The following is a 17,688-nucleotide window of genomic DNA, read 5'->3' as shown; positions in this document are numbered from 1 at the left end:
TCTTAAATTATATTTTAACCAGATGAAATAGATGATTTTTTTAATCAGACTCTAATTTGGGGACATGCATTTTAAATGAAATCATTCATTTCCATGATAAAATCAGGCTTCACTTGCATTGCCCCTTTTCTACTACAGAACCTAGCATGGTAAGTAGTGACTTCTTGTAATCTAAATGGTAATTAGGGGTATTCTGTGTTACAGAAAATAATTATATTATGAGAAGATCTCTACACCTGAAGTATGATATTGTAGTACATTATAATGTTTACTTTATACCCAGTGTTTATTTTTTCTGCCTTCTATAGGATCCTTACATCCGATTTAATGATATAGCATACAGATGGATCACTCATGATGAATGGATATACAGCAAGGCATTTACACTCCCTCCAAAAATAAGGTATAATAATATATATATATATATTATTTTTTTTTACTTAATCAAAAATTGAAGGTGCACTGTGAAGTCTGGTTCTGGTGTGGTGGGAGAACTTCTCCCTCTTACTGTTTCTAACCAGGGGTCACAGAGCAAGACCATGATCATGACTGTGACCGCCACTGCTACAAACGCTTGGTAGGGTTTACTTACTAAAGGTATAGTGGGCAAGGGAGTTTGCAGGAGAGTTGTTTCAGCTCTTTGATTTTGCATTATGAACGGCTATCCTCAAGAACACATGCTGCTGGAAGAGCTTGACTGGCCCTGTATAGTGTCTTCACTGCATATGATCGCTGAGTATCTCCTTTAAATTAACATTTCCCCCTTCAGATACATAGAGGGATTTGTCAGAATGTGCCCTATGAATTTGCCTCTTCCCCACCACCCAGCTCTTTGGCTTTCGGGAGATGCTTTCGTCACAATATATCTCCTGCTTGCCAGTACGTGTGTGCTATACTTACCACCAGCCGGGTAGCTTGTGCAGAACTTCTGGAGAGGCGTCTACAGGACTCAAGAATGCATATGCAAGAAGTGCTACCATTGATTTCACCGAGAGTGCTTTCCTTACTCAAAAATCTTAAAAATGCACATATGTTCCACTGCATTGTGTCATTTCAACTAAAAAAAATGTGTATTAAATAAGCTGCAAAGCATTCTTTAATAGTTGGGTGGCATGGGGCAATGGAGTGTCACTTTTAATTGGTATAATATGTCTCTCAATATCAAAAGAATATGAAATGACTATTCATGTAGAAGCCTGCTATGTAAGAACCTGTAGTTACTAAAAAAAGTTTTTTCTAATCTAAAAGGGTTAAGTCCCTCATTTTGAGAAAACAAGTTTGCTCAAAGTCCTCTCACTATTGCACGCTTCTTTCAGTAATGCAGGAATAGAAGACAACATCGAAATATGTCCATTTACTTGTAAATCAGCAAATGCATCACATATGTGTGTTTTTCAGACAAGTAACCAACTGACTTTTTTTTGAAGCAGAACATCCTAACGCAACACAAATGTAACATATGCCTATTGTTGGCTATGATTCATCAATGTTTTCCAATTTTTAATTAATACTAATAGCTTTAGCCCCCATCATCTCGGTCTAAAAAGAAGTGAATAGCCCTTAATGATCTGAGTAGATCCATGATCTATTCTACCTGGACAGTGGTGAGAACCTTCTTGTTTGTACTTTTCATAAGGAAATCTAAATTGAGGGTGTAGATTGACTCCCAGAACGTATTACTGTTTACAAACCTTGGGCAAACTAACAGGCATGGAAGGTGAACACCTCGTAAAACTTCCAGTTGCAGTATCATCAGTAATGTGGCCTTCCACATACATATATCAGCATTTTCAGTAAAGCATTTACATTAATATTAAAGAGCTAAGGTAACTTAATACGTCCTCTGGGTTATTAGCAAGAGATAGAAATTGCAGACATACTGGCTTTTTCTTGCCCTGCAACCATAAAAAAATCACATAATTTCCTGCATTTTATCCATTTATATACTTATGTCACTACTAGTGTCACAACAGATCAGTAATAATAACAACAATCTGCTGTGTATCATTTCATTCAAATAAATCTGCGGACCTGTAGGTGCAAGGATAATTTGGGGGCCATCGTGTGTGTGTATTTAGTAAAATATTCATTTTATGAAATATTATTGTTTAATTTTATTTGAAATGGGGCAACATTGTTTGCCTGATTTTTTTACTTTGATCTCTCTGCCACCTGCTCACACAATGAGCAATAACAGAAATAGTTTTTACTAAATGTGATGGAAAGGGCATAATTTTTACTGACACTAACAGTCATGTGACTGAATTCTGACAACAGATCCTACACAATCTGTGTGACTCGTTTGTTGGAAAATTACTGTATTTCTTCAACTCTTTGTCCTTGATTTAATTTGTTTTGGAAATGGTAGAAACTAGTGACGTATTTTTTGTATATTTTCTTCCTGGAAGAGATAAAAAAAACCAAAAATCAAAATCCCCATTGGGTATTACGTCCTTGACAGTTCTATGATATTCCCCCTTCTTGATTTTCATTTAAACTTGTCAAGTTATTTTTTTAATTATGTTATTTTAGTTTTATGCTTTAAAATATAAATTTCTGTAGCATGCTTTATGTAGTAAGATTTTTATTATATATATATATATATATATGTCAAATTTGCTTTTAATCTAGTTTTTATTTTCATATCTTTAAAGCTAAAACAGCAGATATTAAGTGTTGGATTTTTATTTCATATTAATTGCATCAAATAAGGAAATACCATAATTGTGTTGCTCTCTTTTGTAGACTTTGGAAGAAAGTGATCTTGGTTTGTGAAGGGATTGATACAGTGTCTTCAGTTTTTCTTAACACTGTCTCTGTCGGGGAAACCAATAACATGTTCAATCGATACGTGAGTGCAAATGTCATGTATATTTATGCCTGGCTATGATATGTAGTGTTTGCGTGTGTGTGTATGTATGTGTGTTTGTATATATATATATATATATATAAATTAGTGGCAACATTGCACAATTAAAATAGCAAAAAAAAAAGCATGCTCGTGCTTTGTTCCTCTCTATAAAAGAGTTCTGGACATATTGAGGAAAAAACTCTTCAAATAAGATCTAATGGGGAAAAAACGCACTTTTCCAGTCTACTTTTTTATACAGTATTTGAAATAGACAGGAGCGCATCCAGTTCGTAAAGTCCAAAGTTTACATAGTATGACTTTAGGTATGAATTAATGTATAACTATTTTTTGCATATTTTACAGTTCACTAAATCATAGATGATGTAAAAGTAATATGTAAAACAAAAATGCAAAATACGTTATCTATGGGTTGAACGAATAAGCACTAGTCCAAAAGTCAGATAAAATGGTGATAACTAATATGTGCCTTGAAGATTATATGTCTATTTTTTTTCTCTCTTCTTCCAAATGTAGTCTTTTGACATTACCAAACAAATCATGGAGAAAAACTACATAGAGATCAGGTTTCGGTCTGCTGTAGGTTGGGCAAAAGAAAGAAGCGCAAACCACTCCTATATTATCCCACCAGAATGCCCTCCTGACGTACAAAAAGGAGAATGCCACGTGAACTTCATCAGGAAGGTGAGACAATCCTAGTTACTTGTCATGTATCTACAATTGCAAAGGTGGTGGTCAAGCTGGCTGATCATGGAGCACGACTTGGCTCTCTTGCCAACCATGTAAGAAAATTCCTTATAAGCGACAGAGAATAAAGTGGCTCCCCTGCAACTCCCAGTCCTCTAGGCTTAATAATACCATAATATAACAGCAACCCTTTTTAATTTTAGGCACAATGCTCATTTAGCTGGGATTGGGGCCCCGCTTTTCCTACACAAGGAATTTGGAAGGATATCTGGATTGAGGCCTACGACCTTGTACACTTGGATTATATCTCGTATCTTCCAGTTTTTGGTAGGTGCCCTTCAAGTAAGTATGTCTTGTTTTCTTCTGGAACACTTTACTGACCAATTTAATATAGTCTTTGAGCTGCTCGGGATCTTATGCCCTGTCACCCAACAAGGATTATCATGACAAATTGAATGAAAAAGCAGTGGGTATTTTATGGTAGGTACAGTATTTTTGTTTATATGCCAATTATACATTATCACATTTTATTTGAATTTGCATTTTTTTAGATAATGACACTTCCCAATGGATAATCATTATAGAGCCTGTCTTTGACACAATCACTGACAATCTTAAGGGATGTGCAACAATAAAAATACCAGACCTTAAAGTTGATTATTCCAGTGAAATAACAATAAATCCTGAGCAGAGGGTACTTCAGGTGATTGTAAAAATCCATCAGGTGAGTTTGTGAATCATTTGAGCAAATGTAATTTGTTTTCTGTTGTCACAGTTTTCATTAAAAGTATATTATAATCACGTCTCCCTTTTTCGATCTGTGTAGATAAAAGTAAGGTAGATACAGAATTTTTCTTTCTGTAATGGAAGGTAAATAAAAGCTCCATATTTCTGCCTCATCTCTGCTACCCAAAGATTATAAATTCCATGGTTGACTTCATTGTTGCACATTTGGCCATTAACAGCACAACCTCGTGGTCTTGGTGTATACATCTCTACCTAGGAGTCATCCTATGGCACTATATGCCTATTCCATCCAAAGCTAATAATATAGAATATTAACACATCATTCAGATGTTTTAGCTGTTCTTATATTTTTGGATGGAATTTCTTTGTAATTGAATATAAGTTGGGGACTGTTTCTACCATGACTACTGATATCCATTATTAATAAGGAAATGCACAAAGCCATATAGCCAATGTATTAAAGCATGTAAACAAAACATATGATCTGAGGTCCCAAAAGCTTATTATGTAGAGGTTTATTTTATATTTTTTTTATTTTATCTTTTGTTTTAGTTTGTGTGAAACATCAATGATTTATTCACATATCCATTTATTAACACAAAAACAATGGCGTTCAGCACATTACTTATAGATTTAGAATTTATCATTTCTGGACTAACTGCGTATGTTCTATGCTGCCATGTCACTCAAAGTTTTAGCAACCCACCTCAGGAAGGACAGAGTTGGCCCTGTATAATGAATAGTTATAATGGCATAATAACCACGAACCTCATTATTTTGGGTGGTTGGACTTCATAATGCATATTTAAGTTAATGAGACAAAATGTTAGTATATATAATAATAAAAAAACACTCTTATTTCGCTTTATTTTAGAATGCTTCTGTAGAGTTGTGGTGGCCAAATGGGTACGGATCGCAAACTGGATACGAGTTGACTGCCAGCTTTATGTTTGATGGATACACTATTAAAAAGACGACCAAGGTGCAGTATTTCACCGAGCTTTTAAAACACCTCTCTTGTGTAATATCTACAGGGGCGTAACTAGACGCCTCAGGGCCCGGGTGCGAGAATCTGTTAAGGGCCCCCCCACCCCCTCACCCCCCCCAAAAAAAACATGATTTTTACCCAACAATTTTTTTTCAACTAATTCAACAAATTCAATTTACATATTGAATCATAATCAAAGAAAAAGGGGCGCATGTACAAAGGGCATAATCCAGGGGTGTCCAAGTTTTTTCTGCAGTGGGCCACTTCATCAGAATTGTATACGTGCGCGGGCCGCACTCATTTTTCACTGTGACAAAAAATATGGCCTTTAATAAAATATGCAGATTAAAATAAAGTAAAATGACACAAAACCTTTACTCTTCCTCTCACTGATTTCTGGGCCTTGAAAGTTTTGCGACTACAAATTCAGGATTCCCTAGATTTATTCTAGGGATGAACTAAAATGAAAATTCTGGACCAAAACATTCAGGGTTCACTTAGCCAAAACCGAAAATGACCCCCACCTTTAAAAATAATAATAAAAACTCACATGTTTAATAAAAGTAGGTAACACGCAATTGGACAAAATTAGCAATATGACTTGGCATGATAGGAGTGTGATTGCTGTTAGCCTAGGCAACCAGTAAATGCTGGTACCTAGGCATGATGGGACTGTGCTCGCTGTGATTGCTGTTAGCAATCACACTCCTATCATGCCAAGTCAGCCAGTACATGCTGGTACAGGGTGGCTGTAAGTTATGTGCAGACCCCATACTGCTGGCAGTATCACTACACAAGGGGGGCAGCTAGCTAGGTTTCAGCATGTACTGGCTGACTTGGCATGATAGGAGTGTGATTGCTAACAGCAATCACAGTCCCATCATGCCTAGGTTCCAGCACTTACACATCCATCCAGTAAATGCCGGAACCTAGGCATGATGGGACTCTGATTGCTGTTAGCAATCACACTCCTATCATGCCAAGTCAGCCAATACACGCTGGTACAGGATGGCTGTAAGTGATGTGCAGACCCCATACTGCTGTCAGCATCAATACACAAGGGGGGCAGCTAGCCAGGTTTCAGCATGTACTGGCTGACTTGGCATGATAGGAGTGTGATTGCTAACAGCAATCACAGTCCCATCATGCCTAGGTTCCAGCACTTACACATCCATCCAGTAAATGCTGGAACCTAGGCATTATGGGACTGTGATTGCTGTTAGCAATCACACTCCTATCATGCCAAGTCAGCCAGTACATGCTGGTACAGGGTGGCTGTAAGTGCAGACCCCATACTGCTGGCAGCATCACTACACAAGGGGGGCAGCTGGCCAGGTTTCAGCATGTACTGGCTGACTTGGCATGATAGGAGTGTGATTGCCAACAGCAATCACAGTCCCATCATGCCTAGGTTCCAGCACTTACACATCCATGCTATCACACACACATCACACACACACACTCATTTATTCATATAATCATTAATTCACAGATTCATTCCCTCAATCACACACTCATTCAAACACCCTCCCCACCCCCTTACCTGCACTGCAGCTCCTCGATGCCGCTCACAGACTTCAGCAGGGGGCGCGGCCTCCCTCTGCCTTCTCTGCTAAAGCACAGAGGAAGTAGGAAGTCACGTGAACTCTGCTTCCTCCGTGCTGTCCAGAAGACCCTCCCACAAGTAAGTAGCAGGGCTTGAGGTGCGGCTCGTGTAAGATCGGTTGCCCTGGCTGCCGATCTTACGCGGGCCGCACCTCGAGGTCTCGCGGGCCGCATTTGGCCCGCGGGCCGCATGTTGGACGCCCCTGCCTTATTTAAAAAAAAAATACCGTAAAAAAAAAAAGATTTCGGGCGGCCCCTTGGCTTGGGCCCCCCTGCCGCCGGGGCCCGGTCGCAGTCGCGACCCCTGCGACCCCGGTAGATCCGCCACTGAATATCTAATATATCCGTGGTACCTCTTGTCAGAGTACTTTGATCACGTGCTTAACAATGTAATGAACTAGTTGCAAAACTGGGATTACCACAATCATTTTAATATCTGTAATCCTTTTAATACTGATCAAAGAGGAATGAGATGCAAATCAAAAAATACCCCCACTAGATTGCTATTAAATGGGTGAATTCTGCATCACACACCAGATTGCAAGTTTCTTTCCCAGTCACATTTCACTGCTAACATATTGGGCTCTACTTGCGTATTCCAAATCCTAGTTACAGAATAAAATCTTGGTTCAGAGTGTGAAAAAATGTACATAGAAGTTGTCATGGCTTATACAATGCTTTTATACTGGCGTGGCGGTTCTGTATTTGTACAGATTTATTTTCGCACGGTGGAGCTGATCGAGGAACCTATCACTGGTTCTCCAGGCCTGTCGTTCTATATTAGAATTAATGGGGTCCCTATTTTCCTCAAAGGCTCCAACTGGATTCCAGCGGACTCTTTCCAAGACAGAATTACGTCAGAGAGGTAACTGTTGTATTCCCATTGTTGCCTGTACCCCAGAATATTGTACATAGGTGTAAAGAAAAATATGGTATCAGGAGTGCTCAGTTGGCCTTGAACGCTGGTCTTCTGTTTCTGTCATTTTAGTGATCTTGAAAGCTCCAGATCTTTTCCAAGCTGAACTTGCTACTTAATGTTTTCTGGAGTACTAGGTCTCCACTCTTGTTTTACTCACTACCTTCTAAGAGCACCCTGTATGCCTAGTAATTATGTCACATCAAACAATAAAGTAATTGTACATTAGTGGTAAGGATAACTATGTCTATACACTGCTGGGTCCCTCTGTCGTTGCCTGCTGTGCAGCGCTTTCACTCCCACAAAATGTTTGTTGTATCTAGAGGAATCCAGCGCAACTTGGTTTTACAATGAAACACCGCAACAGTCTGTGCACTTGTATAATGTTTTATTGTTTTATTATTATAGTGCAATACAAGAAATAGAATATTCCCCCTGACTTCATCGTATCCATACATACAGAGCACAGCATAGTGTCGAATTTAAGGGAACAAACTCTTAAGAGGGAGATATTTTTTTAAGGTTATGTAGTATATCAACCCTTGGTGTTCTCACGCTATTGTTAATTTTATTTGATGACTTTGTAAAGCAAATTGATTTTTTTTCTTTGTGTTGCAGAAACATATTCTCTGGTTGCCGTCTTAAAATACTAATCAAAAACATTAAAATCAGGCTTAACTCTTAGTTTTGTAAGTAGAACAAGGGTCATGGAATGATAGCCCGCTGGCATAACACACTAGCATCATACCTTGTAGATACCCATGTCATGGACTTCAAAGAACATAACTAAGGAGGGTCTAAGGCGGAATAACCATAGCTTTGACATACAGAGCACCATTGTGCATTTTAGGTGTAATCTAGGTGATTGCCTTAGGTAAAAGTAGCACCCACTCTACCTTTGCTGGTAATTGGTAGATCTTATATATATATATATATATATAAATATATATATATACATACATACATAGTTCATAAGGTTGAAAAAAGACCTAAGTCCATCAAGTTCAACCCTTCTACCTAACTTTTCTATTCTTGCTCCAAAAGAAGGCAAAAAAACCCTAATTAAGCTACTTCGAATTCTGCCATCAGGGGAAAAAATTCCTTCTTGACTCCAAGAGGCAATCGGATTTCTCCTTGGATCAAGAAGCTCTAAAATATTAATGTTATTCTATTTATATCCCTGTATATCATGCCTTTCTAAGAAAATATCTTTATACGGTATTTGAATTTAGCTAGCAAATATAAGAAATTACTTACCATCCAATCACTTTACTTGTTCAAGCTGTCCATACACAAAACCTCTTCTTTTGCAGGTTGCAGATTCTGCTCAGGTCTGTGGTGGAAGCAAACATGAATACTCTGCGAGTCTGGGGTGGAGGCATCTACGAAAGTGATGAATTCTACAATATGTGTGATGAACTTGGAATCATGGTAATTATTTCCGCGTGTGTTATAATGTACTATTGCAAATTTTGTTGTAATAATTGTACAGTTTATTTTATTATTTAGAGAGCAACTTCACTGAAATGTGGGACTCGACTTGTGTCCAATATGAACCGCTGGCTGCTCTTCTCACTGCGCCTGTTGTTTGTGTCATTGTAGGTGTGGCAGGACTTTATGTTTGCCTGCTCCCTGTATCCCACTGATGACTTGTTCCTAGATACGGTCCACAAAGAGGTAACGCATCAGGTAGGTGCACATCTCACAACCTTTGTAGTAATGCTGTGCATCACTCTGCACGTGGGATACTGTCACATGTGTTGACATTTCACGATTGGTATCTCATTAATCCAGTCCTGGACAGCTCTGTCTAACTTGTGTAGAGACTGTTTCACTTTGAGAGTGCAATTATCTACGTTTTCACTTCTTGGTTTTGATTTTGGTTCGCCTTCTTGACCTTGATCCCTTGCTTTTAGACATTGGGTTAGGTTTGTCCTTTAGTCCTATGTGTCTTTGTGTCAAGCAGATGAAGTCCTGGAGTTCAAAGCACAGGGAGGCTTAACTGAAAGGTGGACATGGTTGTTTTAAGCAGAAGCCTTTATATCTCGGGGCACTGCGTAGTTGTCCCAGACTAAGGATCTATCGCCTGTGTGTGTATAATATATATATTACACACATCATGTCAGTGGGTATATTAATATAAGTATACCCGTTCCTGTAAGAATACATTGTCCTACTAGATGATATGCCTAAGGCCTATGCTGCTTTAAATATTAAACATCAATGACCTCTTAGTGAAAGTCTTATCGTTCTGAAGGAATATCTTGTTTGATAAATTCCAGATAATAATCCCATAAACAGACCACACTGGTTAGAATCATAAAAGCTCCAGTAAAGGATGTTGCTAATTGGCCAGTAGAAAAAAATATTTAAGAGTAATAAGTAGTGGTCTTTTTAAAATTGTGGTGACAGAAAACCATTAAGAAAATTGATTTCATTTTCTTAATGGTTTTCCCATCAATAGAACAGAAAAACAGTGTAGCAGATGCTAGTATTATGCTCAGCAAATATTTCTCCATAGGCAAAGCTGTTTGTCATGTAACTCCATAAGGGCCTTCCAAGCTAATGCATTTTGTTAGTGGGCAGTTGCCTATCAAGTTTTATGGTGTTGCTAGAGCGTTGGTTTCGCCCACTTTTAACACCTGCTTTTTAGTGGCATGTATAAGAGAGGTTCATTTAAAGATGCCTTTCTTGGTCAGTCAACATCAGTTTCTGTAGAAGTAGACAAGAGCCTAGAATCAACAGGGATTCTAGGCTACCCAGTAGCTCAGAGGAATCGTAGTTGTCCATTTTTAAATGGACAATCTGGCAGGCTTATGTGGAAGTGAATTCCCCATGTGTCCTACACTAACTGCATACAATTGTATGCTTTTGTATACTTTTCTACTGGTGGAAAAATCTGCGTTGTAAATACCATAAGATTAATTTTGTATTGAAATGTATATCTTGTTTATATTGTATAGTTTATTTATATAATACTTTTTTAATTGGGTTTTAGATGAGAAGACTTAAGTCCCACCCTTCTATTATTGTCTGGAGTGGCAATAATGAAAATGAAGCTGCAATTGCAAGTGACTGGTTTTCTATACCTGACAAAATGAGAGCTGTTTATGTACAAGACTATGTCACCCTTTATATAAAAACCATAAGGAAGATTATCCTTGATGTAAGTGATTAGAAGTGACATCTGTGCTTATTCCTAGGTCTTTTATATTTATTATTGTCAAACCAGTCCTTATTAAGTTCTGTTTTGGACTGATATGTTACAAATGCCCCCCCCCCCCCAAAAAAAACCCCCTTTGTTTCAGAGCATTTGGCATTCCTTTTTCCTGTATAGATGGATAACACCCGTCCCTTTATGCCTTCAAGCCCATCCAATGGGAAAGAGACTGTTCAAGAACATTGGCTGTCCAAGAACCCATATGACAATCATTTTGGTGACACCCATTATTATAACTACTTAACAGACTGCTGGGACTGGAGATTATACCCCAGAACTCGCTTGGCTTCAGAATATGGATTCCAGTCATGGCCATCATTTGGCACCATTTATAAGGTGAGTCATTTTTTTTTTAATCTCCAAAATCAGAGATTTGCTCAAATATACAGACACTGGAAATATAAAAGCATCATAAGGTCAAGTAATTGTGAGAACAAGAACAATCCTGACACACGTTTGCTCCTTGTTACATTTAGCGGTGTCTCACCCATAAAAGTCATTTGCATAGATTTTCATCTGTTCCACTTTTTTGTTTTGTTATCAAGCAGTATGTTCAAGTATCAGTAGCTAAATAAACAGATGCATGATCCCAAGTCCAAGTGAAACAGAAACGTTGCGGAAGGAGAGATGGGAAGAAGGGAATCGAAAGAAAAAAAAAAAAATTTTTAATGTGTGAGTTCTCCTCCTCTCTCTTCATTTGCCTTGCCAACCCAACAGGGCCAGGGAGTTCTGTACCCCCCTTGGGGAATTGAGAGCTCATAAGGCGGAGGGGGCTCCCATCAACATCTATACTGAGATGCCATCGGAAAGTCATTGCTTAAACTTATGGCTCTGTAATAGTTCTAGCGAGTTGAACCATGTGGTCCTATACTTCTCCATTCAATGTGTAGCCCTATGTCAGAGTTATTCAAAGGACTGAATCGCCTCCACCTTTGGTTACCCAGTCCATAATGGTCAGGGGTATTGTAGATCTCCAACGAGAGGGGATCAGAAGTATGGCAGCGTTAGTAAGGTGTTTGACAATTGAGTTCTTATATTGAGAGATCGACCTGTTAGTCTGGTGCAGGAGGTAAGGTGAGTAATTTGAAGCAATCATGTAAATAAATGGTAGGAAAGCACACCTTTACATATACGTCTACAAAAGTCCTCCTTGTGTTGTGTTTACATTTATTGTCCTGGTTATGTGCTCAAGAGAGCCTTAGAATATCGAATTGTTAAAAAATGGCTTGACAACACAATTTAATTTGGTTATAGGTTTCAGTTCCTGAAGATTGGTCCTACGGAAGCAATTTTACATACCATCGTCAGCACCATGCTTCAGGTAACGAGCAAATGATTCTTCAAGCTGGTCTCCACTACCAGATACCAACAAACAGTGATCCTGTAAGAGAGTTCCAGGATATGCTTTACTTAACTCAGGTAAGCAGTGTGTGTGAGCCGTTATGCCCTCAACGAGACCAGCAGAATGCCATAGAAGATATTTCTGAATTTTCAATACCACTTACAGTTGAGTGTGGAATATCTTGCAGGGGTGAAATTTCACAAGCCGACTTGTTGCAAAGCTGGTATCCTATCACTAGCTTGAATTCACTGAGCTCTCTCCGTTTTCCCCCCAAATGTGTGTAAATGCAGACTATGGCTAGGTGCCTAAATTCAATAAATAAGATGTGTGTCCTAATACTTCGGTCCATATAATGTAATAAAAATTGCAGTCACTGATTACATCTAAATGAATACCAGAACTAGAACACATAAGAATGGTTAACCCCTTCAATCCCAGGGGTTTTTGGTACCTCAAAGCCCGGAGCAATTTTGCCATTTTTTCGCTATATCGGTTCAGCGATTATTCTCTTTCCCTGTGAATAATGTACCCATGTAAACTATATATTGTTTTTTCAAGGAAAGATAGAGATATGTAAAGTGACAGAAAATTCCATCCAAATTTATCAATTCAGGTGTCCTGATTTCAGAAATACCTAATTTATATAGAATTTTCATAATTTTCCAGCACATAAAGCCAACATACAAGGTGTACATTACTTTATACAAAGCCGTAAAATGACTGTAACTCAAATTTTAAACAAATAAAACAAAAACACCCACAAAGGTATATATTTCTGTAAAGCAGACAACCCGGGCTATCCTATCAGGGGTATTTGGGCATTCTACATACAGGTATTTGGCCACCAATCACTGTCAAAGGTGGCCACAGAAATTAGTTCCTGCGCTTTTTTCAACAACGCGTCTTAGTATTTTGTAGTATTCTTTAGGATTTTTTGTACAGGGTATGTGTTACGGCAGAGAAATCTATCCTAAGTTGTTCAGCCGCCTCTCCTGATTACGGAAATACCCCACATGCCTAGTTTTTTTGTGGTTTTCTGGACATTACAGGGCATAAGTTGTAATGTGCCGGCATACTGGATCACTGATTACGGAAATACCCCACACGCATAGGTTTTTTATGCATATGGTTATTTATGTTTTTTTTTAAATTTGTAGGCAAAAAAACTTATGGAATTGTGCCAATTGAAAATACCCCCCTGTGGCTCACCCTAACACAAAAAAAGTATAACGGAAATGTAATAATCTACCTTGGTGTGGTAGATCATGAAGCACTCATCGATGCAGAGTCCTGGCAAAGAGGGACAGGAAGGGCAGTGGTACCTGGAGTCCTTCCTAATACCCTTTTTGTAACAGACTCTGCATCTTTTCTGAGGCTTCTGTTTGGCACCAGTGGTGGGGATTGTAGAAGGAAAATGCCTGCCGGTAAGACGCAGGACATTCTCATCCTGCACATGAGGGATTGGGTGCTCAAAGAGGATATCCCTCAGGATTTTGAGCTGGAACTCTAGGAAGGTGTAGATCTTCCCAGTGGCACATTTCTTGTACAACACATATGTGTTGTACATGGCAACCTGGGTGAGGTAAATGGCCACCTTTTTGTACCAGGTCTTGGTCTTACACAGCACCAGGTACGGCTGCAGACACTGGTCAGAAAGATCTACACCCCCCATGTTCTTGTTGTAATCGGTGATGCGCTGAGGCTTGAGCCCCTCAGCATCACCTTCCCCACGTACACTGACAGGTACCACCTTCTCGTTGTGTATAGTGGAGAGGATATACACATCCTTCCTGTCAGTGTACCTGAGGGCCAACAGCTCCTGACTGCGCAGAGCACTGGTAGTGCCGCGCCTCTGCTTTGGGTATGTAAGGTTTTTAGGATAACCCTTGCGGGTTGGCCTAACAGTGCCACATGCCAGGGTCTGCTGTAAAAATAAAAAATGAAACAAATCTGGGCTGGTAAAAAAGTTATCCACCCAGAGGTGGTAGCCCTTATTCAAATAGTGTGGGACCTGCTGTCCCCCTATCTTCCCACTAGTACCCACAGATTGTGGGCAGCCACGGGGATCAAGGTGACTGTCCTTCCCTTCATAGATTCTGAAGGAATCAGTATATCCCGTCCCACTCTCGCAAAGTTTATATAACTTTACACTGTACCTCGAGCGTTTGGACGGGGTATACTGTTTAAAGTTCAGTCTACCCTTGAATAGGACCAGGGACTCGTCTATAGCCACATTTTTTTTGTATAAATTTCAGGGAATTTACTTGAAAAATAATTAATAATGGGCCTCAATTTATATAAACGGTCAAATTGGGGGTGCTCTCTAGGGGGGCATTGGGAATTGTCACTAAAATGTAAAAAATTTTAGGAGCCCAAAGTACCTGTTCCGGGGCATTGTTTGGGAAAAAGCAGGGGTGGATATTATGGGATCTGTGCTCCAATATGATCGTATAGTGGGCTTTTTCACAATGCCCATCATAAGGGTCAGGGCCCAAAATTTTCTAATTTCTTGGGAGTCAGTGGGGTACTAGGTCTGGCTTCTGTCTCCTTGGTCAGCTGCCTGACACTGGGCTGCATAGATGTTTGTTTGAGCTGCTAGCAGCTCAAAAAACTCGTGGGCAAACATTAAATTGAAAAATGACTTTGGCTCACTAGCATCAATGTCACATCTGATGCCAGGAGTCCCAGTAAAAGCAGGGATTACTGGGTCTATCATATTTGGGGGCACCCAATTATACTTAGAGTCAGGCTCTCCACGCCTGGCTTTAGCAGATGGACCCTGGCCATCATCTTCTTCCTCTGACTCGTCATTATCTGACGCACAGCTAGATTCATCAGATATTGGATCAATATCTGATGCAGTCAGAGTGGCATCGTCGTCTGACGCAGTCAGAGTGGCTTCGTCATCAGACTGAGTGAGGAAGTCATAAGCCTCCTCAGCGCTGAAGACACGTTGTGCCATTGTACACGACACCTACCTACCCAATTTCTAAAACACTACACTATCCCCAATTCCCTCTAACCACCCACAAAACTAAACTTTTTTTTTTTTTGTATTTTTTTTTTTTGGAGGATTGTGGGGAGGAAAGGGTGGGTTGATTTTGGGTAAGACAGGTATTTGGGGGTTTATATATGATGTGGTTTTGCACTAAACACTGCAGCTCTGCAAGATGATCTCTCTCTCTCTCTCTCTCTCTCTCCGATCACAATAATGGAGGAGAGAGGAAGAGCATCTGCAGTAACGGTCACACGATCGCTGTGATTGGTCATCACAGCGATCATGTGACATTACTGCCGGATGTGTGGCACTGGGAGACTGCCCCGGATGTGGGGCAGTCCCCCAAGGCTAATGACACACTGGAGGGAATGTATCTGTAATAGTTTACCGGCATTCGTGCCGGTAACTATTACAGCTCCCTCATCGGAGTGATCGGGTAGCCCAGCAGGGTCTAGACAGACCCTGCAGAGATACCCTGTCCTCCCGTGAGCTACCAGGTCACGTCAGTAGTGACGTGACCCGGAAGGGAAAGCGCGATCATGCATTTCCAACTGTAACAGTTTACCGGCATTCGTGCCGGAAACTGTTACAGCTCCCTCATCGGAGTGGTCGAGTAGCCCAGCAGGGTCTAGACAGACCTTGCAGGGATACCCGATCCTCCCGTGAACTTCCAGGTGACGTCAGTATTGACGTCACCTGGAAGGGAAAGCCCGATCGCGCCGGAAGCTGTTACTGGAGATCGGGCAGCAGAAAGCGACGCTGGCTTCTGCTGCCTGGGGGGGAGTCCAGGCTGTCAAATGACAGCCTGGTCTCCCGTGCAGCGGCAGGGATGTGTCCCTGACGCTGCACGAAGGGCTAGACGTACCGGTACCTCCATAGGGACTTCTTAGTGGGCGTTTTTTGGACGTCTAGGTACGTCTATAGGGGATTGAAGGGGTTAATATGCACCTAGAACTTTTTTTTTTTAAGAAAAAAGAAGGCACAATATCATATGAAAACATACCTTTAATCTGATACTAGATATAAAGAAAAAAGATTGTGTCTGTGATGCAAATTATGCTGTGCTGTTGAAATGTTTAGCTAAGAAAGTGCAAATAATGTCTTTATCCAAAATAGCAAGAAAGCCCTGGAAGGCAACATTCATGAACCGAACCTTGCTCAGTGAGAGAAATGCGAGAAAATTCCCGTCTGATGGACACATGGACAGAGATCCCAGTTACTAATACACTGCATGGATTCACAAAGAGCTGCCCTATTGCCATGAACACGTGGCAATAAAAGACGTATTTAGCTCTGGCAGATCAGTGCTAGTGAATTTATAAATGACCCCCTTATCTTTGCAAACTCTCTAACAGGGGCTTTCATAGGAGAACACGCTTGAACCACAACATAACATAACTGCTCCTTTATGTGTGAACAAAGGTGGTCGTTTGCTTTGCAGTGTGGTGTATTCTTCGCTGTCACTCACATTGAGGAAACTGAACCAGTCCTTGGCTCATCGATTGTATTTGCGCAAAGACAAAATTGTTTCCCTGAATCTGTTGTTGGAATACATGTCCGTTATTCACAGCCATCGAGAAATGGGAGTTGTCATACATTACAGGATCAAGGGTCCAACTAGACTTTTGTCAGGTCCGTGAGAAAAATAAAATATAGTTGGTTTTCTAACCAAATGACTCTGAGTAGTTTTGATAAATATGCTTAATGATGCTAACAGGGCCTCGTACAATAGTTTACTTTGGAATAAGTAATATATCACATCTCCTGTCTTCCTTCAGGTGATGCAGGCACAGTGTGTAAAACTACAGACTGAGTTCTACCGACGAAGTCAAGCAGAAATAATTGATGGCCTTGGCCACACCATGGGGGCCCTTTACTGGCAGTTAAATGATATTTGGCAGGCACCATCTTGGTCGTCAATTGGTAAGCTCTGAAATAAACCGGTGTATTGCAGTTGAGAGGTTCTATTTATTAGTGTACAACGACGACAATGATTACTTTCTTTACTTTGCCATTATAATATGTATGTTATATACTCGTCATATCTACTTGTTTGTCAGCCAAGCATTTATTCTATTCTGCTAATAACTATGACATGTCTTCTATGGGACAGCATTAAAAGTACAGCAGTAACATACTAACAATTGCAGTTTGATTGCAGTCACACAGTGGTAAAACTTCAGTCTAAAGGAATAAAAAAGAAAACTACACACTTACATACGGATGTGTATGGTTGTCTACAATGAGTAAGAAAATCTAGCTGAGAATCAGAAACTGAATGATTTACCTTTTTAAGATCCTTCCCTCACTGGCTAT

General features: G+C 39.9%; 1 protein-coding gene across 1 annotated transcript in view; it reads left to right on the top strand.

Annotated features, from left to right (window-relative positions):
- The window catches only part of LOC149289294 (beta-mannosidase-like), a 32,586-nt gene that overhangs the window by 10,714 nt on the left and 4,184 nt on the right, over positions 1 to 17,688 (top strand). Inside the window, exons 2-14 of the mRNA XM_089490710.1 lie at positions 309 to 403; positions 2,746 to 2,851; positions 3,386 to 3,553; positions 3,760 to 3,883; positions 4,108 to 4,280; positions 5,178 to 5,285; positions 7,610 to 7,761; positions 9,126 to 9,243; positions 9,415 to 9,501; positions 10,811 to 10,978; positions 11,150 to 11,368; positions 12,287 to 12,451; positions 17,151 to 17,295. Coding sequence (XP_089346836.1) covers positions 309 to 403; positions 2,746 to 2,851; positions 3,386 to 3,553; positions 3,760 to 3,883; positions 4,108 to 4,280; positions 5,178 to 5,285; positions 7,610 to 7,761; positions 9,126 to 9,243; positions 9,415 to 9,501; positions 10,811 to 10,978; positions 11,150 to 11,368; positions 12,287 to 12,451; positions 17,151 to 17,295 — 1,828 coding nt within the window. The remainder of the gene's footprint in view (positions 1 to 308; positions 404 to 2,745; positions 2,852 to 3,385; positions 3,554 to 3,759; positions 3,884 to 4,107; positions 4,281 to 5,177; positions 5,286 to 7,609; positions 7,762 to 9,125; positions 9,244 to 9,414; positions 9,502 to 10,810; positions 10,979 to 11,149; positions 11,369 to 12,286; positions 12,452 to 17,150; positions 17,296 to 17,688) is intronic.

Source organism: Sceloporus occidentalis, unplaced genomic scaffold (genome assembly GCF_023333645.1).
Source record: "Sceloporus occidentalis isolate IW3139 unplaced genomic scaffold, rSceOcc1.0.p SCAF_46, whole genome shotgun sequence".
NCBI classification, from domain to species: domain Eukaryota; kingdom Metazoa; phylum Chordata; class Lepidosauria; order Squamata; family Phrynosomatidae; genus Sceloporus; species Sceloporus occidentalis.
The sequence above is the reverse complement of the archived record's forward strand: the minus strand, read 5'-3'. Positions and strand labels throughout refer to the sequence as shown.